The sequence below is a fragment of the Aedes aegypti genome, chromosome 2, assembly GCF_002204515.2.
Source record: "Aedes aegypti strain LVP_AGWG chromosome 2, AaegL5.0 Primary Assembly, whole genome shotgun sequence".
Classification (NCBI taxonomy): domain Eukaryota; kingdom Metazoa; phylum Arthropoda; class Insecta; order Diptera; family Culicidae; genus Aedes; species Aedes aegypti.
The window spans coordinates 20,987,911-21,014,836 of record NC_035108.1 but is presented as its reverse complement, the minus strand read 5'-3'; the positions used below and the strand labels follow the sequence as shown (position 1 = coordinate 21,014,836).

Below are 26,926 nucleotides of genomic sequence, written 5' to 3'. Positions count from 1 at the left end.
TGAATTCTTTTTCAGTTGTAAATCTAGGCGAGCTATTGTATAAAATTCATTAAGAGTATCTGAGAAATTCCTCAGTAAAAGGATCAAAAAATGACCTCTTGATGGAATGCATGGAGAGATTCATGGCAGAATTTTAGAAGAATAGTTAGGAGGGATTAAATAACACAGCGGAACAAAAATAACCTTTTCGCGTGTCTCAAAAACCAAATTATGTAGCTTCAGTGAATTTCTTCTTCTTTCTGGCGTTACGTCCCAACTGGGACAAAGCCTGCTTCTCAGATTAGTGTTCTTATGAGCACTTCCACAGTTATAAACTGAGAGCTTTCTTTGCCGATTGACCATTTTTGCATGTGTATATCGTGTGGCAGGTACGAAGATACTCTATGCCCTGGGAATCGAGAAAATTTCCAACCCGAAAAGATCCTCGACCAGCGGGATTCGAACCCACGACCCTCAGCATGGCCATGCTGAATAGCTGCGCGTTTACCGCTACGGCTATCTGGGCCCCCCTTCAGTGAATTTATGGTTGATAAATTCGTTGTCGCTCTCAAAAATGTACAAGCACGTCACAATGTTGTGCTATAGGTCGTCAAATTTGTATAAAATACTAATATTATTGAAGATTAATTAAAAAATATTCTACTTATTATGATATATTTTGGAGATTCAATCCACCGAGCCTGTCAAATTAGACTTAAAGTTTTGTGTGAGACCTAGTTCCCTCCCCTTGGTTATGCGACCTTGCCGCGATGGGAGGGCATAATCCATTAGCCCATATGATGGAAACCAAAGGCGTAACCTGTAGTGGTGGTATCACATTTTGGCATTTTTGCTTAAAGCCGCGTCATAATTCATATGGCATAGACGCACTAATATCTCGGATGTGATCCAACGGACATTCTGCGTCATCGATAGAATTGATGCCCATTTCAAATAATTAATCTATTCGAAGTGGACATTAATACTATTGGTGACGTTCAGTTTGCCTTTTGCTAACCAGAATGATCCGTAGCCACTCTTACTATTAGCTAGCTAGACACATCGTTATCATATACGACGTAGGGAATACTTAGGAACTCTTAGGAAAATGACTAGTAGATTCACTGAGTAGAAATAAGTGGCGACAATCTTATTTTAATATGGTTTTCACATTGCCATAATAAGAAATACCTCTTTTGTAACAGCGGTATAAATAATCTAATTCCAGCTTCATTTTCGCAAAATTTACAAGTAGAAAGTAGGCGTTGTGAAGCATTGCATTTGCCACCGAAAAGTGAATCATGTAGGAGACTGTAATAGAAGCCTAAGGTAACTTTACTCTTCAATATTCACTATAAAATGACTATGGAAAGTAAGACGCTGAGATCGATCATTAGGGTACACTTGCTAGTTTCGAAAAATTGTTGAACAGACAAGGAAAGCGACTTTTTTCTTTAAGGATATATGTATGAACGTAATGACCAATAAACACTTTTAACAACAAAAAATAAAATTAACTAGAACTACTACTAAACAGCCTAATTTTGTTAAAACTTGACGACAATTGACATTTAAGACTCTAATCTTACGTAAAAGACAGGAGTAATCAGAATAGCACTTGAATGACAAATTATTCAAAGCCATTTCGACTAGACAGTATTAGTAATGACACTACTACACAACTATTTCAAACAAATTCTGATGGAGCTGCTGATTTTCACAATGCTTCCTTTTCTCAGAAGCAAGGAAATATGGGTACTTTTCAAAAACTACCACGTCACAATACTAATAAAAAACAGTGTTCATGTGGGCGCCATTGCCTAGTCCGTCTGAGTATTGGTCCTGGTAGAGGGGAAACTTGGCAAAAGCCAGACCGAGGGTTCAGCCTTGACAAGTTAAGCTGTCAGGCAGCTCCAACTAAATACAAAAAAAAAAAAAAAAAAAAAAAAAAAAAAATTTGTGTGAGACCTAGTTTGGTTGCACTTTCCCGATTTACTATCGACTAGTGGTCCCGGCGAACTTCGTCTTGTCATCAAGAAAGCTGTTGTAACATGTCATGTAATCCCCCATACAAAATGACACATTAGCCCAGGGCAGACATTCGACAAATTCCGAACACTTTTTAACAATGATTTTTCAAGAAAATTACTCAAATTTCTTCGCAGGACGATCGGTTCTTTTATATTACAAGTGCTCATAATAAAAAATTAAAAGAAAGATCTTTGAATTCATAACTGTTTAGCATTTGAGTTATGTAAAATAGAACTTGTGAGCAAGTTGTGAAAAATGCAAAATGTCCTGATTTTGAATCTCCAGGAGATGATAACCCTAGATACAAAACCGTTTCAATTCTTGAAAAGTGAACATCAAACATGATAGCAAAATGATGTTTAGATACAAATTGTTCACTTTATCGTGAATTTGAGGCGTCTCCGGACCCAAAAATTATCACTTGTAGGATCAATCAAATGCAGGGAACGTGGTTATCGAATTCAATCGTTTCTCAAAGGTTCACACTGATGCGTTTTTTTTTTAACTATCTGTGACTTGAAATTTGCCTACCTCAAGAGGCACAAAAGCAAAACACCCTCCCGACCTGGCCCAGAGACACACCGGAATAACTCCGTCCATAGAAACATTCCTGAGTTCCTCTGGCCACTTTGAAAACGGCAATAGATCAGTCTCAAATTAAGTGAATAGCAGTATTTTAATGCTTGAGACAAGAACTTGCTTCGCAGTGTAATTTGATGAAGCCGAGTGTTTCCGATGTAATTCTTAAAGAAATTCAAGGGAAAATACCAGAAGGTATGAAATAAGAAATTTAAAAAAGACACCTACACATTAATGCTTCCAGTGGACGGTTATGTCCTTTGAAGGAGGCACCACACTAGACAACGGACTAGCATGCAACGCCCAGTGGCACAATCGGAAAACGTTCCTGGCGAAAAGTTTTCCAGACTGAAGCGGGAATCGAACCCACAGTCCTTGACACGATGCGGCCACATGCTTGGTAACACTAACCGCACGGCCACGAAGCCCACGAATTTGTGCAGGAGTACATCCTTGAAGTAGTTCATGGAGGAATCTTTGCTAAAATTTATGGAAACCAATATTTTTGAATACCTTGATGGGGTTAATGCAGGTTTTCAATGCAAGACTTCCAAAATCCTGCAGGACGGAGTTGGGCTACCGCTTCTGCTTCATATGCAGAAGGTCAAGGGTTCAATCCTAAGCCCGACCCTTTCATAGTACTTTGTAGTTGTATATTTACTTGCTTCTCTCTTCCACTCTCAATCTATCACACTCACACACTATTCGTTCAGAGCAAACGCTAGAACCAGAGACAGACAAGAGACCGCTTCTATACGCTTCCATTCGATCATCATTATAGCACGCTTTTCCTTACGCCTGATACGTAGGCTGAATATTGAAGACCGCCGGTCACGATTCTACTTCATCTGACTATTCAAAAACTTAGTTACAAGAACAAAATTTACTACTCGTGGGCCTCATCACATTGAAATTCAAAATCAGATCGCGGGTCGCAGGGGTTTACTGGTTTATATCTTTTCTAATGTCACGTTTTATGCAAAAAGGGTTCATCCAAATGATGAAAGTCCTCGCTACGCCCATGCCGATTAATGCGAAAAGTGCACCTCACACATCAAGCGCCAACCGTTAAAAGTTTTATAACGTGTTTTTCTTGTCTACTCTTAATTGCAGAAAACCGCCAAAAATATTCGCATTCGATCACTGTTTCTACTCGACGGACCCGGATGCGGACAACTTCGCCTCCCAGGAGCTGGTGTTCGCCAACATGGGCCGCGACATCCTGGACAATGCCTTCCAGGGCTACAACGCGTGCATATTTGCCTACGGCCAGACCGGGTCCGGAAAGTCCTACACCATGATGGGCAACCAGGAGAACAAAGGCATCATCCCGAGGCTGTGCGACGAGCTGTTCGGGTCGATTGCGGCCAAGCAAACCGAAGAGCTGACCTATAAGGTCGAGGTGTCCTACATGGAAATCTACAACGAGAAAGTGCATGACCTGCTGGATCCAAAGACGAGCAAACAGTCGCTCAAGGTGCGGGAACATAACGTCCTCGGGCCGTACGTGGACGGGTTGTCCCAGCTGGCAGTCACATCGTTCATGGTAGGTATAGTAGTTGATCTACTGTATTTTCAGTTTTGTATTCTGATCTATGACTGGGAGGTTCTGTTGTTTTTACGGTCACAGTTGCGGAGTGGTCCAATGCTGGCCAAAAAACGGTAAAAAAGTTTGCAAATTGGCTTTCTTTGGTATTGAGTCTGACGTCTTCAAATTTTCAGATCGATTGGCTATAATGTAAACTGCACTTAACAATGCAATTTATAAAACCTTCGGTCAACTATTATATCAAGTGCGGCCACTATGAGTCGTCCAGCTTGATGCATACCGGAATAAAAGCTGCCCGCTGCATGGGAAACAAACAGTAGAGAAATGAATCGATAAATGGGCAAAACGGATGCGCCCACATATAGCTGGGTATATCTACATATGTGCGGGTGTCATACATTCATGTTTCCAACACTTTCAACCGGAATCTGGGATGGGACTTTATGCTGAGTCAGTGTGGTGAAACTGACGGGTGGATATTTTGATTACTGAGAGATTGTTCGTTCAATGAAACTTTCCATCAATATAGGTAAAATAGACACCTTCATAAATGTAGATCATTATGAATTGTAAGCCATTGAAGTTCTCTTAATAATTTAAACAGCATTGCTAACTTGACCTCCCCTATAAGTTGGAGTGGTTATTTACCCATTCTTGTGAAATGCGCGGAAATACCATTTTATTACGTCCAGCAAAAAAGTAAATCAAAGTACATAGAAAACCATAGTTTTTATTGCAGCAGTGATGTCATGTTTTTAGATAATGCACTATATTATGCGTAGGTTGTTTTTTTTTCATATTAGAGCTATATTAGTGCTTTGGTCATGATGTAATTTGAGCCTGAATAATAATTTTAGATTATTTTTAATTTAAAACATTGTTTTCCTAGAAACGGTTTTCATATTTTTATCAAAACTATTGCTACGACAAGCTTCAGTTTTTGTCTTTATGAACAGATAGGTCTAAACAAGATGACAGCCAAAAGATAAAAAAAATTTCAGAAACTTGTTTCTGATGCTATTGAAGAACAAGCCTTTTTAAATAAAAAAAAAATTGCCAAGCTTTTCAGCCAATCTCTATTAATCACTTATTTTGATAGCCTTAAAAAATTACCCTTTTGCTTATTCTTATAAATCGAATACTTTTTTTTATTATTTTGTTTACTATTTTTTTTCCACAATATTGTACAATATTAGCCGAACGATTGTCTCTCTCTCTTCTTGGCATTAACGTCCTCACTGGGACAGAGCCTGCTTCTCAGCTTAGTGTTCTTATGAGCACTTCCACAGTTATTAACTGAGAGCTTTTTTTGCCAAAGTTGCCATTTTTGCATACGTATATCGTGTGGCAGGTACGATGATATTCTATGCCCAGGTAGGTCAAGGAAATTTCCTTTACGAAAAGATCCGGGACCGACCGGGAATCGAACCCAGACACCTTTAGCATGGGTTTGCTTTGTATCCGCGGACTCTAACCACTCGGTTAAGGAAGGCCCCCAACGAAAGATTGTACAATAGGGTGCGGCTTATTTTTCAAAAGTTCTTAAAACCAAAAATTCGTGTGGTCTACTGAATTCGAATCACATTAAAAGAGAAACGTCTTGAAGGTGAATTTTCAGGATATAAAAAATGACCTTCAATGAAGTAAACATAACTTTGATATTTTTCAACCGATTTCAAAACTTTTAGCATCATTACCTTCAAAATTAAATTTATGAAAACTTTTTAGAACATCAAATTTGTCTAAAATCAAAACAAGTTTTAGTTAAAATGTCTTGACCAAGTTATTCAGCAAAAACATGATTTTTTACGAAAAATGCCCGTTTTTTTTATTTTTGCCAGTTAAATATTATCTCTAAAGCTGAAACACGCAGTTGCTGGCTAGTGTAGTGTGCTATTTCCATACCTAAAAATAATGCGCTCTTGGGCTAGGCATTGGATATATACATAGAAAGCGTTGTGTTTGGATGGGCATCTAATTCTTCCGAAAGAGGTGCACTTTGCGAAAAAGGACCACGTGATTATTGATCTGAAATCGAATTCAGGTTAACTTCTGCGTTCATGAGTCCTCTCATGGCGTAGGGGTAACGCGCCCCAACTAGAGATCAGGGAGTCGTGAGTTCGATTCTCACTGAGAAGACGAGTAACTTTTTCGCAAAACTTCACATCAATTTGTCCATTTAATCCAATTGAAAAATATATGTAGTGTTTAGCTTTCGGTAGTTGTTAAACTTCCACTCGGCGGGTTAGCCGTAAAACCACGATTCATAATTAAAAACAAGTACTTTTTTTTTGTTTTTTTTTTTTAGCTTTATTACAGAGACTTTCAGCCCTGAGCTGGTTCGTCTCTTTTAAAAGAGAGAATTTTTAGAGATTACGTATATCAAAGTATTCTTAGATTTTTTTACGGTATTCTGAAACATGGATTTAGCTTTCTGTAGTTTCTGGTGCATAGTGTTCATAGCCTTCAGGAGTATCATCGCCGTTCGTCCTGTCAGTAAGCAAGTTAAGCATCAATACTGTAATCCCAGAATCCACACTGGAATATCAGAGTTCATGAATATGAAAACCCACGCTGGAATCCCAGAATCCACACTGCAATACCAGGAATCATACTGAAATCCGAGGATTGACACAGGAATTCCACGATCAACAATACAATCTTATTATCCATATGTGATTACCAGGATCGATACTACAACACCAGGATTCACACTAGAACCACAGGATTCGAACTAAATCCCCAGAATCCACACTAGAATCCCATAGTAGAATTCAGCCTGTAATCTCAGAAACCACACTGTTATTCCAAAAATCACCGCTTCAATCCTTAGATTTACACTATTAACAAAGGAGCCACTATCAAATACCGAAATCCAAACAGAAATCTCAGGATCCACACTGGTACTCCCAAGAGTCACTCTGGAATCCTAGTATGTATCTATCCGGGGATCTCAAGACTAGGATCCACACTGGAATATCAATACCCACATTTAAATCCAAGGATCCATATGCATACCAAGATCGACATTATTACCCTACCAGTTCCATCACAGTCCCAGGACTCAATCTGGAATCCTTCGATCTACACCACAACCCTAGAATTCACACTGGAATAAAGGGATACACACTGAAAACCAGAGTCCACGCTGGAGTTCTGGGATCCACACTAGCATTTCAAGATCCACAATGAAATTATGCAATCCACACTACAATCCCAGGATCTACACTGAAAATCTACGATCTATACTACATTGCTAGGATCCACATCATAATAACAGCATCCACACTGAAATACTAGGGTTTACACTGAATGCAAAGTTCCACATTGGAATTCGGCGATCCACATTACAATCCCTGGATCCACACTGAAATCCTACGATTAACACTACAATTCCAAGAGCCACACTGGAATCAAAGAATCCACACTGCAATACCATGATCCACTCTAAAATGCTTCGATCCACTGACCCTTTAACAACTTTGCCGAAGATGCCATCCATCCATTTTGTCTAAAAACTTAACTATATTCGTAGAAGTAACTGATCTCAAATAAGATCACTGGGCGTTAGTTAGCTAATCTTTTCTTCTTTCTGAAGTTACTTCTCAACTGGGACAGAACCTACCTCTCAGCAGAGTGTTCTCAAGAGCACTTCCACAGTTATTAACAAGGACCCACGACCTTCAGCTTGGTCATGCTAAAAAACTGCATGTTACCGCTACGGCTATCTGGGCTCATAAATACATAGAGTATATTTTGGAGAATCCCATGAAACTTTAGCTTGTTAAGTTTGTGCCACAGCTATGAAACATTAGTCAAATGGAGTGGATATCAATTTTCAACATATCTTCCAATGATCTCTCAATTTCACAACAGTTGATACAGCACGACTTTTTCTGTTAAGTAAGGCAAAATAGCGCAAAACTGCTCACTATATTTACATATGGGACTGACTTGTAATTCACGACAGTACAGCAATTATCAGTTTCTTTCTGTAAGCTCTGTTAAGTTATCCCACAGAAAAAAAATCCGTTCTCGTATCCGTGAACAGCAGACGTGAACTCGTCAACAAGCAAAAATACACCGTGAACTAGATCATGTTTATGTGACCTTTTGTGGTAGTTCATGGTGTATTTTTGACAGTTCACGTTTTCCAGAACTCTTTTTTAAGCGTGCACGGGAATCACAATTCTGCGAAGAACACAAAGAAAAAAAATAGACGGATTCACAGAAATGTGATGTTTTAATAAGGAAATTATAGACTGTTGAGCTTCGCAGTTTTTGTTAAGTTATAAAATTTTGATACATTAATGAATGTTTGCCCTTTACTGGCATAAACCAGATTTGCTGGTATGTCTGAAACATAGTATTTGGAAACTTGCAATCAGAAAACACAGTGTGTTTGTTTGACAAATTGAGACATGAATTTGCGAAAAAATACGCGTTCTAGTGAGACTCGAACTCACGACTCCGTGTACGCTAGACCGGCGCTTTAACCAACTAAGCTACAGAACACCTTATGATTCTGCGGAATAGAAAGCCAAACTGAATCCGAGTACTAACTATAAACACATCTCTTTTCGCAAATCCATGTCTCTTTCGGACTTAGATGCCAAACCCCCAACGTGCCGGCAAGCATTCGGCTTATAGGTATGCGGCTGTAGAGCGTAAGAACTCAGTATCCATAAACAATTCGCTCTCACTTGCGATCGGGAGATACAAACGTGAGCGTGTTGGGGGTTTGGCATCTAAGTCCGAAAGAGACATGGATTTGCGAAAAGAGATGTGTTTATAGTTAGTACTCGGATTCAGTTTGGCTTTCTATTCCGCAGAATCATAAGGTGTTCTGTAGCTTAGTTGGTTAAAGCGCCGGTCTAGCGTACACGGAGTCGTGAGTTCGAGTCTCACTAGAACGCGTATTTTTTCGCAAATTCATGTCTCAATTTGTCAAACAAACACACTGTGTTTTCTGATTGCAAGTTTCCAAATACTAAAATTTTGATCAAATAATAAATCACAATTGAAGGATATCTAACCAATGAATTTGAAGCTTTCTCAGTCTTGTGTTAATGACCGACATGAAACAGTATATTTTCTGCCAAAAATTTGAAAATTTTACTGAACATCCTTGCACAGAAAAAAATCCGTTCTCGTATCCGTGAACAGCAGGCGTGAATCGTCAACAAACAAAAATACACCGTGAACTAGATCATGTATACGAGATCGTTCATGGTAGTTCACGGTGTATTTTTGACAGTTCACGTTTTCCAGAACGCTTTTTTGAGCGTGTGGACATAAAGATTTAGCCAACGTTTGTCTCACACATGGTTTTGACGCGCCTCTGATAGATTTGGAAAGATCATGACAGAAACACTATAAATTTGTAAGAAAAGACAAATACTAATGTTATTGAAATGTTTCCAGTTTACCTAATAATATTACAATTTCCTGCTAAGCTATTAATCTGGTCGTATGAATTTGGAAAATGTCAATTTTCATATATTTGACAAGGCTTGATCGAAATGCTTTTGTTTTCTCTTTTTTTTCTTATTTACACATGTACAGTAGGGTGGTTCAAAATATTATATTTTGTCCATACGGCTCATTCGATTCTAGATCAAATTCCGTGTGTCTTGAACTCATTTGAATGAAAACTGAGCTCTTCAGAGCTTCAAAGCTCTTCAAAGTATACCAATTCCGTATTCAAATCGGACGTCTCAGTAATTAGTTATCGATTCACATCCAACCGGAAATTCTCCAACAATGCTCATTTATCTTCTGAACAGGCTACATAGCTGCATCTGGCTCGAAAGATAGCACCCACAAATGTTTCACTGCACATATCCAGTGATGCCTGAAGAGCAGCTCAATTATTCTAGCCAAATGTTATCAACTCATACAAAAATCAATAACTAATTACTGAGGCGTCCGATTTGAAAACAGTCTTCGGCAAAGTTGTAGCTGATGAATGCATCAGCCTCAAGAGCACATGGGCAAACTGCATGCTTTTAACATAGTTATGCGAGAAATGCTTGCTTTTAACATAGTAATTCTCCTACAAGCTTTGAGGGGCTTGTGTATACTTAGTTTTCATCTGAATAAGCTCAAATTTTTGGAGGAATTTTGTCTTGAATTGAATGGGCGGTGTGGTACAAAAACGATTTTTGAAACACCCTAATGTACAGCCTGGATTGTCCTTCTAACGAAACCAGGACGAAAAGCACTTTGCATAAATTGACATTTTGCGGAGCCCATGGAATACTTCATATACCACCGCGCACTGTTACAATTGCCTCTCCATATCATATGCATCTCATTATGACCAAGTTTTCTTTCCGGGTAGTGAAGTAAGTATGCTTAAGGAGGCATTGGAGACTCAATGTTGTCGTTGGCGGTGAATGTGTCATGTGAACGCATTTTGTAATGCAGGAATAATGCCTTTTTGGGATCATATTCAATGTGGCAGGAACTGCCTGCTGTCAGCCTTTTGTGCTCTATTGCTCTTTACCCTTCACTCCGTAAGCCGCATAATCGGAGCTTCAATACTGCGGTGGTACCTATCGCGCCACATGAGCGGATAAATAAGGTTCAAGGCCTCATCGATTTACTCCACGGTTCGGTTTACTTGGTGTTGAGGTAATTCAACCAGACTAGCGTGTGTTCTATGGTTGTTTTGAAGGATACTAAATTCAAATTACTGATGTAAGTGGTGGCGTGGATTGATAAACTGTAACAACATTTTTAAAGCAGTTATTTAGTCTAGTTATGATTGACTGCGGCGGTTGGAGTTTATCGTCAACTATTGCGACCTTTCTATGTCACGACAACAAGTAGCCATGGAGAGTTGCATCCGTAAAGGTATCGCCATCTCAAACATCATAAAAGGCATCAGCTACCATCGTTAGGTCATTACTGCTTCCAAGTTGTGCTGTTATAGCCTTTGTTGCTGTTCAAAGAAAGAAATGATGCATCACACGAGCGCGCTTTCGATTCAGTCAAGTCATCTGACTCCCACTACGCTCACATAACCTATATCTATAGTGTGCCCGTAGGTTGTTGCGCTCTTACTGAACTACTGAAGTTACCTACTTTGCGCCATTTGTATCAACAGGTAAAGAGTTGAATGATGAGGGCGGGTGTAACCGAGGTGCAGAAATTAACATACATATTCGACTTTTCACCGTGGCTGCCCTTGTGCGTTGTCGTTAGACAAGATCAGCTGTACGGGAATGAATGGTGTGTCTATATTTTAGTTGGTACCATGCCCACACAGTTACGGATCACCCACAGTGACGGATCACTTTGACGTTTAACATCGGATAACTCGCTCAAAACATAAACAGTGACGTAAAACATATTTTTCCCATGTTATACTATTTGTCTTCTACCATTTGTAATGTTAAGCACAACATTCAACCACTAAATAATGGTGTATTTGACAAATGTTTAGTTGGTACCACACAGCTATCATTATATGGTCGTTTTCTGTAAGAAGTGCCGTCAGCATTCATAAGCTCCCACAGGTGGTAAAATTCAAATGTTATAGCATAAACCATGCTCATTCGCTTCAATTAAGTATGAATTCATCTTTGGAAAACATTTTTCTTGATTGTTGATTCTAAATACCGAATATTAGCCTTTCTAACTAGTGATCCATAATATGGTCCAGGAAATGATTGTTTACCACGGTTATGGATCACTTCCAAAGAATGTAGATTTCTTCCATTTTAAGCATTGGATTCGACATTTTCGAACAATCGCACTAAGGATAAGACTAATAAAATATCAAGGTTTGTAAATTTAATTTTTTTTAGCAGACAAAAATGGGTGGAAAACTTGATGTAGAGCGAAAACAGTTCATTTCTCAGTTACTACAACGCAGTATCACACAATAAGGACATTTTACCCTTGTTTACAGCTCTAACACTGCTATTTTGTGCAGTAATATGTGACACATTGTTAACTTTCGCCAAATCATTCAATACAGATGCATTGAGTTAAAAATCTCTTGATTTTGCGCACTGATCCGCAATATGTCACAATTTGATCCATAATATGAAAATTGATCCATAATATGGTTTTCAGAAACCGATACAATTTTTAATTTCTATGCAATCCTATGTAAATATTACACTCAAAACAGTTTACTAACCGAAGTTCCAATTTGAAACGATTCAATTCATGCATTTAAATTACAATTTCACGTTTTCCATGTCGTTTTATTGAATTTCATAGGTTGGACTCCACACTATTTGATCCATAACTGTGGGGTCATGGTACTTATCTTCGAAAATACCAATTAATTCTACTAATGTAAAGGTAACTAGAATCGTAAAGAAATTAAACCACATCTTGTTTCTAAGGCCCAATAGGTATCTTTACTATTTAAAATTCTCTAGCAAATACTTTTTTAGCATTTGGGGAGACTTAATACCACTTTTTTGTTATATGAACTGAAGCCAATCGTAGTAGTTTTCTATAATACATTTTTTGTGAGGATACCGCATGTGTACGAAATTAAAATAGTATAGCACCTCAAATAAAATGTCTGTATGTTAGATGAGCCAGCCTATATTTCTGAAATCAAATCATAATAAACTGAAACATATCTAATAGATGGGGATTTGAAGTTTGCGTTTGATTTAAGACTCTCCAGGTTTTGACAATTCGAGACGATTTGTTTTTCATTTGAGTTAATTGAAACAAACTGCTCTTAAAACATTATTCTCAATACCATCCTATGGATTTCCAGCTATGACATTGTCCTCCGTGTAGACGAAGTATTTCATAAAATTCATTTCTGCATGCCTTAAAAGCTTTGTTTTTTGGTATGTACTAGTTAGTAGTTACTAGTAACAGACAAATATAAACATTTGTTTGAGATGACAAACATCAAACTCTGAGCGCTATTTTCTTATGGTACATTTAGGCTTTTATGGGCATTATAGTTCTTAAAAAAGATATAGATTTGGGATTCCTTCTAAAAACTTAGATGTAGCTTCGAGACACCAGTTACAACACTCTCCGTATTTCACAATCCATTAGAACTAAGGGACATTGGCCTCTGGCATTTCTCCATTTTGTCGGCAATTGAAAAACTTCCTTCCGAGCAATATAATTCCATTAGGCACCGCTTCGCCTGCAAACTTATCCGTTTCGCAACACGGCGGCGGACTTATTGCAGCTAAAGCTAGGCAACTGACCTATATCCCCAGGGATGCCAAATCGTGAATCTCGATAGAGTAATTTATTGTTCTTTTCCTGCATAACAAAGCTAGGGAGTCGAGAGAAGACCTCCGACAAGGACCAAACTCAGTCGCCACAGCTGGTTTCGCTTCAGTTCAGACGATTTGTGCGACATTTTCCCACTCTGTCACTCGTCCCCTGGCCTCGTCCTGTGACCGTGAGTGAGATACCGTTTCGTTACTCTACTAAAACATTGTGCTTTTTCTGCACGGATCCGCCTAGCGTGTCCATAAATATGGTAGTCAGGAAAAACCTCTTTCCGGGAATTACGAGACAAGGATCCAACGCTAGTAGAAGTGGCGCAAAAAATAAAACACACGTAAGAAAGAACCAGAAGAATCAAATGGCTCTCCGGAGATTTTTACTCCATTTATTGTTCTGGGTTTACCGCATGGTCGTTTGGGTCGCTCAGTTAGCCAACAGAACCGGCTGTCTATATCTTTGTAGGGTAAGGTGGGGCAAAAGTTCGACCAATTTTTCTGTATAAACTTATGACAGAATATTTTCCTATTTTCAAACATAACAGTTTGAAAAACGATTATCCAAAACTAGTTCTTACCCCACCTATGAAGCAAAAGTTCAAATTTAGTTTGGGTTAAAAGTTCATTGAGTAGGATTACACAAAATATTGATATTTTAGTTACAGAAATACATTATACCAGCAATGAAGTCATGTTTGCAGAAAAACAAACACTATCATTTAATAGGAAATTTGATCAATACAAAGTTGCAAAACCATGGTTAAACATGAAATTTTGATAATAATGATTTATAATCATACCGAAACAAAGAAAAAAGTAGGAATTTCAAAATTAAGTTAGCAGAAATTTCAAAATAGAGTAAAAAATCTCAAAAAGAAAATTTTACCCCACTAGAACTTTGGCCCCACTTTGCTATACGCGTTGAGCCGTACCTATCGCTCATTGCGGTTGGCTGTCGGTCCACATATGGCTGCGTGTCACGCTTTGGTTTTTCTCTCCAAACACGAAAAAAATCTAAGCTGAATCAAGCGACGTAAAATGGACTGTAATTATGCTGCAGATTAATGTGATTGGGATCCCGTTTGTGGACAGAGGTTCGGGTCGAGATTTTTCGGCTGACGTTTATTACGGTTTTGTGGTTTCCCCACCTCCCAGCCATCCCGCATCGCGCGTCACGCAACTGAAACCTGACCTTTACCGAAAGCTTAAATTATTAAAAGTATGTTTATTTAATTATCTAATTACAGGACATCGATAACCTGATGGCCGAGGGTAACAAATCCCGGACGGTGGCGGCAACCAACATGAACTCGGAATCGTCCCGTTCGCATGCAGTCTTCACGGTGGTGCTCACGCAGACCCTGATCGACACACTTTCCGGCGTGACGGGCGAGAAGGTGTCCCGGGTTTCACTGGTGGATTTGGCCGGTAGTGAACGGGCAGTGAAAACTGGTGCTGTGGGGGAACGATTGAAGGAGGGTTCCAACATCAACAAAAGTTTGACCACGTTGGGTTTGGTGATATCGAAGCTAGCTGACCAGGCCAGTGGGAATCGAAACAAAGATAAGTTTGTTCCCTATCGAGATTCGGTGCTGACGTGGTTGCTGAAGGATAATCTAGGTGGAAACTCCAAAACCGTCATGGTGGCAACATTGTCACCGGCTGCAGATAATTACGAAGAGACACTATCTACACTAAGGTATGCGGATCGAGCCAAACGAATCGTGAATCACGCCGTGGTGAATGAAGATCCTAATGCTCGAATCATCCGAGAACTTCGTAAGGAGGTTGAAACATTGAGGGAAATGTTGAAACATGCGACCGGGGCAAGCATTGGAGATATGAAGCGTGGAGACATTCACGACAAATTGGCGGAAAGTGAAAATCTGATGAAGCAGATCTCGCAAACGTGGGAAGAGAAGCTAGAAAAGACAGAACAGATACAAAGTGAAAGACAGCAGGCCCTCGAGAAGATGGGAATCAGTGTTCAGGATAGTGGTATCAAAGTGGAGAAGAACAAGTACTATCTAGTGAACTTGAACGCCGATCCTTCGTTGAATGAGCTGCTCGTGTACTATCTCAAGGATGTTACGCTAATTGGAGGTAGAAGTAATGACGTTAACAAACAGCCTGATATTCAACTGCTCGGATTGGGCATTCAACCGGAACACTGTCTGATTACCATCGAAGACGGTGAGCTGTTCATGGAGCCGATCGAGAATGCCCGCTGTTGTGTGAACGGTTCCGTTGTAACGGACAAAACCTCCTTGAACCACGGTGACCGCATCCTGTGGGGTAACCATCACTTCTTCCGCGTGAACTGTCCAAAATCCAACAACAACAATAACAATCTGTCCTCGGAACCTCAAACCCCTGCTCAACACTTGGACTACTACTACGCTCAAGAAGAACTGATGCAGAACGAATTTAGCAATAATCCGATCCAGGCTGCCATCTCCCGGCTGGAGAAGCAACACGAAGAGGACAAACAGGTCGCGCTGGAGAAGCAACGGCAGGAGTACGAGAAGCAGTTCCAACAGCTGCGGAACATCCTGTCGCCGACGACTCCGTACGCGCCCTACGCTCCGTACGATCCATTCCGTCTAGGTGAGTTGGAACACTTCTAATTTTCGTAAGAAAGTATGGAAATTCTGTAAACTATTTTTTTTTTCTATCTTTATTAACGAGATTTTTAGCCCTGGGCTAGTTCATCTCGGGACCAACTGTAAACTATTTGGACAAAGCGTTGCACTATTTAGCTCTTTTTAAAAGTTTTGGAATTGCTATAAGGGTTACTTCTGGGGTGTTTTACTGTCAAAGCTTGTTATAACGACATTGCAAGGGGCCGTCGTTATATGGAGATGTCGCTATAAGTGATTTCGGAAAATGGATGTCGATATATACAATGAATCTCTAATTCTTTGGTCAATACAATATTATCTGATTCAAATTTCAATATTGCAAAGATAATTTAATTATAACTTTCGATTAAGTAAACATATATCATTTCTAAAACATTCTGAGATTTTTGAAAGCCATTGGGCCACAGTTGACAATATAATACTACATAAGTAAATTCTATTGCCGAAATAAAAACAATTTAAACAAAATAAAAACACCATGCCAAAGTGAATCATAAAATAGTCTTGAGAGCAGTGTTGTGAAAAACTCAATTTCTCATAACTTACGCTTGATATTTTTCATGCGTGAGTTGTGAATCATGCAACTCAGCAGTCAAAAAATCATGGATGAGTTGGCTCACCTTTTTGACTCATTGTCTCGTATTTCCACAGTTTACTCACACACGGCAATAATTTCTTGTTAGTCTGGTAAAATTATAGTAATCCTTTCTAACGTAAACAACAACATTCGGGTTTCACGAATTTTCACCGGGTTTTGCGACTGAATCATTTTTTACGGTTTGAGTTGATTGAGTTGATTTTGCATCAAAATCTCAAGCGTGAGATTTGTGAAGCAGATCTCTAATGAGTTTGCTCTCACGGGAGAGCGTATTGATTGAGATTTTGAATGTGAGTCTATCAACACTGCTTGAGAGTTTCCGTATCATATTAACCTTTCGGTTGTCGCGCGAGTTTTTGTAACGTGAGTAGTCGCGTGTTGTACTTAGTACAACACCTTTGGTTTTTCATGTTCAACATGAAATACCTCGCGATCCAAATAAAATATAGTAAAACCATCTTCGACAAAGTTGTTTAGGAGATCAAGCGCTGACATGCGGTGATTATTCAGTTTCGGAATTCAGCCACCAGGCGGTGCTAGTGTGCATGAAAGTTTTGTTTTTCAAATATCTCAGGAGCCTGACCACTTAGAAGGATGGCGTCTTCGACAAAGTTGTTCAGTAGCTCAAGGGCTATCATTATTTGAGCCAAGAAATTCGAGATTTTGTCATCAGGCGGTGCTAGTGGGCATCTAAAACTTTGTTTTGCGGATATCTTTTTTTTTTTTTTTTTTTCTTTTGTTGGGATTTGAACCACTGCGACCATTAAGTTGATCTATTGTGGTATACCCCTGTTTATTTTTCGCATATTTTCAGGACGACAAGTTACTATTGAGAGTAACTGCAGTTGACTGATAGTGCGACGTACCCCAATCTGGTATGATTCTTAAAATGAATTCAACTACCTTATTGGGATTTCCTTGCCAAATTTCAAAAGGACTCAGTATGCCCTTGTTGAAATACTGTCTTCTTTGCGCAAATAGTGCTGAGCATTCACAAAGCAAGTGTTGAGAGGTCTCTATCTCACAGTCGCAAAACCGACAGATATCAGTTGGACTTCGACCCATCTTCTTTAAATGATATCTAGCTGGACAATGTCCTGTAAATAGTCCAATAACTATACAGAATGATTTTTTATTTAAGTTTAGAAGTTTTTCTGTAATTTGTTTATTTGGAGTTATCTTAGAATCCTGACAACTTAGAGAGATGCCGCTTACGGCAAAGTTGTTCAGTAGCTCAAAGGCCATCATTTTGTGAGCCAGTAAATTTAAAAGTTTGCTACTAGGTGGCGCTAGTGCGCACGAAACTATTTTGTGGATATCTCAGGAACCTGACTCCTTCAAAAGCTGGCGTTTTCGGTGAAGTCGTTCAGTAGCTGAAGGTCTATAATTAATGGAGTCAGTTGATTCAAAATTTTGCCACCGGGCAGCGCTAGCGAGCATGAAAATTTTGTTTTTCAGATATCACCGGAGCCTGACCATTTAGTAAGATGGAAAAGTTGTTTAATAAACCAGGGGCTATCATAATTCAAGTCAAAAAATTCAAGATTTTTCCACCAGGTGGCGTTAGAGTGCTTGAAACTTTTATTTTGAAGGTATCTTAGAATTCTGACCACTTAGAAAAATGGCGTCTTCGACTCCATATTTAGAAATTGAATCGTATAAAGTGTAGTTGGAAACCGCTTGTTTGCCAGGCACAAATAATTAACGTCAAAAGTTTGTATTTTTTTTTATTCAACAATCAATCTTGTTCCCACATTGTACTGAATTGTCCTGCTGATTATATTTCAAAGTATCGTGTCAAACTCAAAATGTATTAATACATGATAGCTTTTGAATTCTCTTGATTTTAATTAATTTAAAAACAGGGTGTCGACTACCTGGAAAAACCTGGAAAGTCAGGGAATGTCAGGGAATTTATTTTTGACCTGTAAAGTCAGGGAAAATCAGGGAATTTAACTTGAGGTCAGGGAAAAAATATCAATACTACAACATGTAACCGAGTGTTACAGGATTTTTAGAATTTTAACGTGTGCTTTATATGTCTTGATACTGTTACGTTTCTTTGGTTAGTAGGTGTTGAATTAGTAGGGTTATTTAAATGTAAATTGATAAAAATTGTATGTTGATTAGTAGGGTTAGTCATTTCAAATTCAAAAATTGTTAAAGCATTACAAAGTAGAGTGGGTACAAGTGGGAGACATATTGCATAACTGAGTGGGTACAACAACATACATATTCGGCGGGCGTAGAATATCATACAAAAGGGGTGGTAACAATGCACGTCTCATAATAGGAGAGATTTAAGGATTGAGGCGCAAAATTAATTCGCCATCTCTCACTTAAGTTCTGGCGTTCGTGTGCTTCGGATCGTAAAATTGAAAATTAAAAGTGTCCTTACGTTGTAAGTCAAGTGAGTGGTGAAGTGAAACGGGTGATATTAAGTGTTCAATCAGGTAGGACTGCACTCCTCAATGCCTGTATAACTTTCTCCCTAACACTACTTACGCTAGACTAGAATATGACTAGTAAGCAATTTTCTAAAACCCATCCCCGTTGCCCTCACAGGACCTTTTGTGGTACCTTAAGGTACTCCGCCATTTTGAATTCCAACGAAAGTTGGTGAAGCACACGATTCGGCATAGTGGCCCTTAGTTGGCCATTACGCCTAACCGAAAAAGATTAGTGCCGCTCTGGTCTTGCGAGGCCATAATCATCAAGGAGCGATTCCTCGGGCCCAAAGGTGCTCTAACCGTAAAGGAGGACCTCTCTCGGCAGAGTCAATCCGGCCTTGTCCTGGGCTCTGTCGATGCTTGTCAAAGAGAGAAGACGCCAGGGAGACAAGTAGATCGCACCATTCCGTCAAGCCGATCTACTCACCGATCCACCAGTCAATTTTCCGACCACCACTACCGCCATCACCCTGCTGGGAAATCCGCCGGAGGGCCAATCCAGCCGGCCCGCAGAGACATCGTCGGCGAGCGCTCGTCCATCGGCATCGAGACATCAGCATCACCAACAGTACCGGTACGTGTCCCAAAACCTTCTACACCCACTCTACACCCACAATTGCAATAAATTTTCAATAAATTCAACCCATACCCCATTTACAATAGAATTTCAATAAATGTCATTAGTTTCCTCAAATTACACCTTTTTAAAATCCCATAACCCAAGTAAGGTGACAGTATCTGCACGTTGGTCGTGAAGCCCCTCCGATTGCCCGGTAGTAAGCCGACCTTGAGACCCAGCTCGAGGGGTACCTTGCTACTGAGAGTTTACCGCGAGCTTTGCTAGGACAAACGAGTTTATTGTCTACAAAGTAATTGATCATGTTAAATCAATACACCTTCAGCATGGCTTTGCTTTGCAGCCGTGGACTCTAACCACTCGACTAAAGAACCAGGACGCAGAAAATTCTACAGAAATTCTGAGGATGATTCTCAAAGTTCCTCTATTATTTTTAGTAATCATTGAAAAGCAGAAATTTCAGGAATATCATTTGAAATAATCTTGATAATCTATTGACCAGTGCTGGGAATAGTAATAGTAGTAGGCTTGAATTTTGCGAAAATCACGTGGCTCTTCTCAGTACAGTAGTTCAAAAACGTGAATCTCATTAAGCAGCCTATGTTGGGTTCATGAATTTTCTGAACGTGTGCGGGAAAGGCAGCGGAAAATAGAACATATTTTACAGTAATTTTGGGTTGCCCTTAGCAATAAGTGTTTTGCAATTTTCAAGGCTTTTTGCCTGTAGCAGCGATGGACGTGAGTTTCACTGGCTTCGCTGACTGTGATTGGCTTTGTTTGGCTACTGTAGAGTGAATTTCAGAGTTTTTCTCAGCCCTGCTATACTGCCCATAACTGCATATTTGTAACATTCGACAAAAGTAGGCATTGAGTAAATGTGATACCAAGTTTGCATTTCATTGCAGTATGGGAGGGAACTGATATTTAAAAAAATCACTAAGAATTCAAAAGGCTTATTTGAGGCTGAAATTGTGTACAACTCATATCGCTTATTGGGTGAATAGTCAGAAAAAAATTCTGATAGAAATTTCGTTGCCACTGCATTATAAGGCTCATGTATAATCTCAATGTGACTGTTATGCGGTTACAATTGCCAATGTGATAAACCAACTTGGTATTTTTGTCGAATTTTCTAGAACAATCTCACAGATTTTAGTAAGTGGATCGAAAGTATTTGTCATTTGATGACTCTCCCCGGTATTAACTCGAAATTGTCAAACATGTCGAATGTGACTGTTATGCAGTTATGGGCAGTATAGACAATTTGTGATATTATTTAGAGATACTCGTAGATGAGTGCTTAGAAGAGTTCCTCGGAGCATTGCTGAAGGTACGACAAGTACAAGAGAAACATTAGAAACCTTCTAATCAGCGCATTGTTCAAGCCCTGAATGCATTCCGTTAAGAATATTTAGATATTTTTTTTCCGGGAGAAAAGCTAGGGGTCATGCATATCGAAATCCTAAAATATTAACTGTAACGAATCATCGTGAAAAATTATCAAAGATATTCTAAGAAAAAAATAAATAAAAACAATTTGAAAAAAATATGTTATCCTGAAAAATATTTTTTAAAAGCATTCCTAAAATAGTTCTAGGAAATCAAAATGCTATTTTTAGAAATATTTAAGACTGAAAGAAATTCTCTAACAATTTTTAGAGAATCTGGGAGATGAGGAGCTTCTGGAGGAAATCTTTCAAGAGTTCATTGAGAAGTATTGAAGGAATATCTGGTGATTATAAAACGAAGCCAAACTTCGAATTTTCAAGTGCACAAGACGAGAGTATCTGACAGCAGTTCACGTTCAAAACCAATCAAATTGCTTGCTTGCTGGTGGTGACCAATGGGATAGATTTTCAAGGCGGAGCACTGTTTGGATCTCAAGTCTTGTGCTCTTGGAAATTTGAGGTGTGGCTTCGTTCTATAATCACATTAAGAATTTCAAGAAGAATTTCTGAGCAATCTATGTGGAATTCCTTGAAGCAATTCTCCAAGAAAGTACTATAGCAATGGCTAGAATTTTGCCTGGAAAAAGAAACAGGATAGCTTTTTTCCACTAAAAAACTATGGTGGATGATCGTAATAGTTTTGCCTCTTGTATAAAAAAGTTATAATCAGGAAGGAGTCCAAAATTTTCGTTCATGCCTAAAATTTTAAATTAGGTCTGAGGTAGTTCAGTAACCGGGAACATCTTTGTTCATACGGATCGTCAAGTTAGAAAAGTAAATAGATTCTCAATTGTTCAGTTTTATCATATTACCTTGAATAAACGTTCAAGAATGTCATCTAACAGGTACATATATCTCAATAAAGTAAAAGTTTTTTTATCAGTTTATTCATACGACCTATAACATAACGAATATGTATCTTCTTGTAAAAATCTTACTTATTTCGGTTCAAATTAACCAACTCAGTGGTCTGGAACTTTTCTGGAAAATGACTGGAAGGTCAGGGAAAGTCAGGGAATTTTATTTTCAAACTTGAATCGACACCCTGAAAAAGTATATGTTGATATTACTTGAAAATAAAAGTTACCTTGCAACTCTTGTTAACGGATCAAAGCTTATCTCCATATTTTAATTTATTAAATAGAGATTGCAGTAGGCAGCGTGCGCGAACGGATGTGTTGAAAATTGATCTGTCACGTTTTTATCGTCTTCGAAAATTATTTGATTCGGATGGTGCAATTTTTTAAAAAAGTATCATGCTGAAATAAGTCGGTTTACTCAACACGCGTTCTGCTGGGCAGTGCGTTTTATCGCTGTAGATTTTAGTTAGCACTCGTTAGCGTTTGTGAAACGAGCATGCTGATTAACATAAAATACAGCTGCTTAGTCAAGGATAGATGATCAATTCGGTGATAGCGATGGAAATGTTAAATTAATTGATTTATCAAAATATGAACAGTTCGTCACTGTAAGTGTCAACATAAACTCTTGTACATTAACAATGAAAACCCCATACATTTCCTTATGCCAGTTTTTTATCATTATACAAAATAATCTTTGAATGGTTCTATGCAATAAGTGTTGACTTTCCGTATGTTCACGTTGTCTTTCGAGTACTTACTGAGAACACGCAGCTTCTCATTCGCTCTGTCCGCGTGTGTAGTATACATAAGTTGGATGGATATGGGTTATGGAAAGGGTCTGCGTGATCTGCGGGGATTTGAATTTTGAAACCTGTAACCTTCTGAGTTATTGGGTCACTAAGTGACTCGGTAGCTTAGTTGGTAAAGCGCTCGCCTAGTATACAAGAGTCCTTGGTTCGAATCCAACCGAGAACGTGTATTTTGTCATAATTTCACCCATAATTTACCCAGCTTTCAACGCGTAATGTGTTAATTAATTTAATAACCATGCGGATTGGATTACCGAACATTGCAATATATGTATCAATATATCCCTATATACATTTTTCCTTAATTCTTCCTCGTATCCTTTCTCAAATTATTTCAGAAATGATTCAAACAATTACTTTGAGGAATTTGCCATTTGCAAGAACATTCCCGTTTTTAGACAATTCTTCCAGGTGCATTAGATGTGATTCAATTTTGTCTGAATAGTTGAAATTTTAAGCTTTCATTCCATACAAAAAGATTGGAAATCGGTTAAGCTGTTCAAAAGTTATATTTTTTTTAAACATTACAAATCTAATGCGGTGAGACCTACAGTGTGTGCCGATAAAAAATGACTGATTTTTTATTTTCAAAAAAATATATCTCAAAAACTAAAAAACATACATCGCTGAAAATTTGACAGTATACGTAAAATTTTCTGAACTTTCAAGAAAAAATGAGAACAGCGATAGCCCCTTTAGTCCCGAGGCCTTCAAAACACGAAAAAACGGAAACTATTGAGTTTTTTCATGTAAAAAACACAATTTTTGTGAAATTTTATATTTTTCCTGAAAAGTCAAAATCTTTAGCCTTCATTTCGTCCAAAAAGATTGAAAATCGGTCGAACGGTTCAAAAGTTATATTTTTTTATAAATAAAAATTTTGCAAAATCGCGATTTTTCTGGTCACCCTATTTCGGGAATGGTCACCCTAATCAAAAAATCCAAAAATACGTGTATCCTTATTTCGGATAAGGAACAAAATAGCAAATTTTCACGGAATTCGGAGACCCACTAGATCGGTTTTTCATGGAATGGCTGTATATGTATTTTGCCTTTCTTCGCCACAATTTATTTTTCTGATGACCTGATCAGAACTTTTAAATTCTTTCCTGCTTTGCTCTAAGAAAAACATCAGAAAAGGTTTTTTTCAGGAATTTATTCTATGTTTTTCTTAGGAATTTATCCAGCTATTCTGTGAGAGACTTTCCTAGGAATTCCTCGTAGTGTTTTCAATTAGGGAAGGTGTACCGGTATTCGCCACTACGGATTACAATTTTACGACATATATAATTGCTTTAAGATATTACGGAAACATTCTTAAAAATCTCAAAAAAAAAATCTTTTTCCTTAAAATGTTTAGCCACACGCTCATCGTTTTTGTCAATATCTCTGACATTTTTCAACCAATTTCAATAGTTTAAAGCTTTTTTGAGCGCAAATAACGGCGCGTACATGATTGGTTGGAGATTTCACAGATGTTTCGTGTTTTTAAGTAAGTTCAGGTGAACCCGAACTTTTGCACGATACACCATACTGAGGGGTGAGCCCAAACTTTTACACGATGACTTGAATGACTGTTTCATTAATTTTGAATAGTTTTCAGATTTGTCCGCAAAAATTTCATGAGTGCTCTAAATAATAAAGAACAAAAAATTACGATTCACTTTGTTTTAAAATTTTGGTCGATCCAATGCTGAGAAAATTAGCTAAGTTTTTGCAGTGTGTTTTTTGAAAAATGTCACAACTTTAAGTAAAAATTTAGTATACAAAGTTCAAAGAATGTTTCTGGAAAAATACATACGAAGTAAGAATAACTCTTTGCCTTTCGAATGCGGCTTAGAAAGTTTCAATTGAACGTGTTATCACAGAGATATGGACTGAACACTTTTGTATGTTTTTTATGGGGTGAACCCAAACTTTTGCACGGGAGTGTACAATGTCAGGTTATACGGAGCTTAGTTTGCAATCCGATTTTTTCGGCACGCGTAAATCGACTCAATAATTCTAACAAAAATCATATATTGAGATTTATGTTGGTTAAGCTTTCATTAATTTTGATATAATGGAATTACATGTTATCTTTGATTAAGGAAGCTACAGTGCTGTTCTGAATAATAGCAGCGCATGTCGATTTTCATACAAAATGCTCAACTTTGACATGCTGTAGTTTTGTTCCCTTTCAAGCAATCGAGCTGAAATTTTCTCCACAGAACTACAAATATGATCAATTTTGTAACTACAAAATTTCAGTTTTTTCTGAGTCCCTGCCGAAAAGTGAGACACTAGGTGAAATTTTTCGAAAAAAAAGCAGTTTTTCATTTTAAAATTTTTCTTCTACAAATATTTTAAACATTTTCGGTTTAGGTGTAGGTTGGATAAGTAGGAGGAGATTGTTCCAATGGTAAGTGATATACAACTTAAAACTATAATGTCAAGCCGAAATTCAAATTTTTAAAACTGCTATTTTTTCGAACAATTTCACCTAGTATCTCACTTTCCGGCAGGGGCTTAGAAAATTTTGAAATTTTGTGTTTACAAAATTGGGCATATTTGTAGTTCTGTGGAGAAAATTTCAACTCGATTGCTTGAAAGGGAACAAAACTACAACATGTCAAAGTTGAGCATTTTGTATGAAAATCGACATGCGCTGCTATTATTCAGAACAGCACTGTACTTCATTCCTGGCATGAAATGTGAATCTGCGGCATTAAAATAGAACTGTATTTGGTTTTTGCCAAATATATCAAAACTCGTTGATTGCGAACTACAGAATTGCTGTAGTTCGGAAATTTGAATTCTATATACCTTTAGTTATGTGTTTTTATTGAATTTACCAAGAATTAAACATCCACAGATATTTTCACAATACTGTAGGAAACTCGCAAAAAATTGTGTTTCATCATCCACCAAACGTTGGAAACATCACAATCTGAAGATGAATTAAAATGAACGCCAACATGTTCAAGAACACAAATCTACGGAACATAACAATGATCTGAATTGAAAATATTTTCGATTGGTCGCAACCAACAAGTTATTAAATGATCAAATTTTCAGTGTGAACCATTGTTTTATTCTCTAAATCAATGTTCGGAGAAATCCTGGTTTGGATTGATTTGGTACACATTTTTATATAATCTATAGGGTAAAAGCACCGATTTTGACCATCCTAATGTTTTTAAAACATATATTGGAAGCCCTATTTTTACTACACACATGGCAAACGTAAGCTTTCAATCCATATAATGCATGAAAAATTTCGTAACTGAGATGAAACAAATTTCTGCTGGCTAGTGCATTGTTAAAGCCCAAACAGAAGGTGAAGATGCATCGGGGCCGGACCTCGAATTTTCAGGAGCGCGGGTTAGGAGAGCCGGACAGTGGATCGGGTTGAGCTGAGGGCTTGATCAAATGGTCATTCGCTGGTGGTAACCAATCGCTCAGGTTTTCAGCTTGAATCGCTGTCCGGTTCCCTAGATTTGTGCTCTTGAGCGTTTAAGTTTTGGCTTCGTTCATCGTTTATCTTCACTGGAAAAATCGTTGATTGTGTCTTCGTAGTTTTTTTTTCGCTTTAGTTTGCACATGTTCTGAGTGCAAGCGAGTTCAGGTTTTCGCGTCGTCGGGGTGATATTTTGATTTTGTGAAATGAGCATGCTGATTTAAGTAGCTACAGCTGCTCAATCAAGGACGGATGAGGATCAATCTAGTGAGCTCGTTTCATGCTTTTATTTTAAATGAACAACATATTTTGAAACGTACGTATATTATGAAACGGTGAGTATGTACTTAAATGAATTGATTTAACAAAATATGTACAGTTCGTCACTGTAAGTGCCGTATGTTGACGTTGTCTTTAGAGTACTAATAGAAGATTTTTTGAACTGAGGTTGCATGAATCGCATCACTCACCAAGGTGAATCCTGATCTTGCAGCTATGATCCCTCCCCACTAACAAAACAAAGTTGTTCTTCAGTCCGATGCCTGAAGGATTTCAAATTCGGTGATCAAGTTGCGCTAGTGAGCATGCCATTTTCGATTTGCGGATATCTCAAGATTCTTACTATTTAAAAAAATAACGTCTTCCGCAAACTTGTTTAGTAGGTTAAGGCCAGTACTTCGAAGTTATCAAAATAAATATTCATGGGGACGCCTGGTAGCTTACATACTCTTATCT

At 38.2% G+C, this 26,926-nt stretch overlaps 1 protein-coding gene across 5 annotated transcripts in view; it reads left to right on the top strand.

Annotated features, from left to right (window-relative positions):
• LOC5571294 (kinesin-like protein KIF13A) overlaps positions 1-26,926 on the top strand; it is a 131,956-nt gene that overhangs the window by 69,174 nt on the left and 35,856 nt on the right. For all 5 annotated transcript variants that reach the window (XM_021840153.1, XM_021840150.1, XM_021840152.1 and 2 more), the window contains exons 3-4: positions 3,703-4,135; positions 14,613-15,972. In XM_021840153.1, the coding sequence (XP_021695845.1) occupies positions 3,703-4,135; positions 14,613-15,972 (1,793 nt within the window). The remainder of the gene's footprint in view (positions 1-3,702; positions 4,136-14,612; positions 15,973-26,926) is intronic.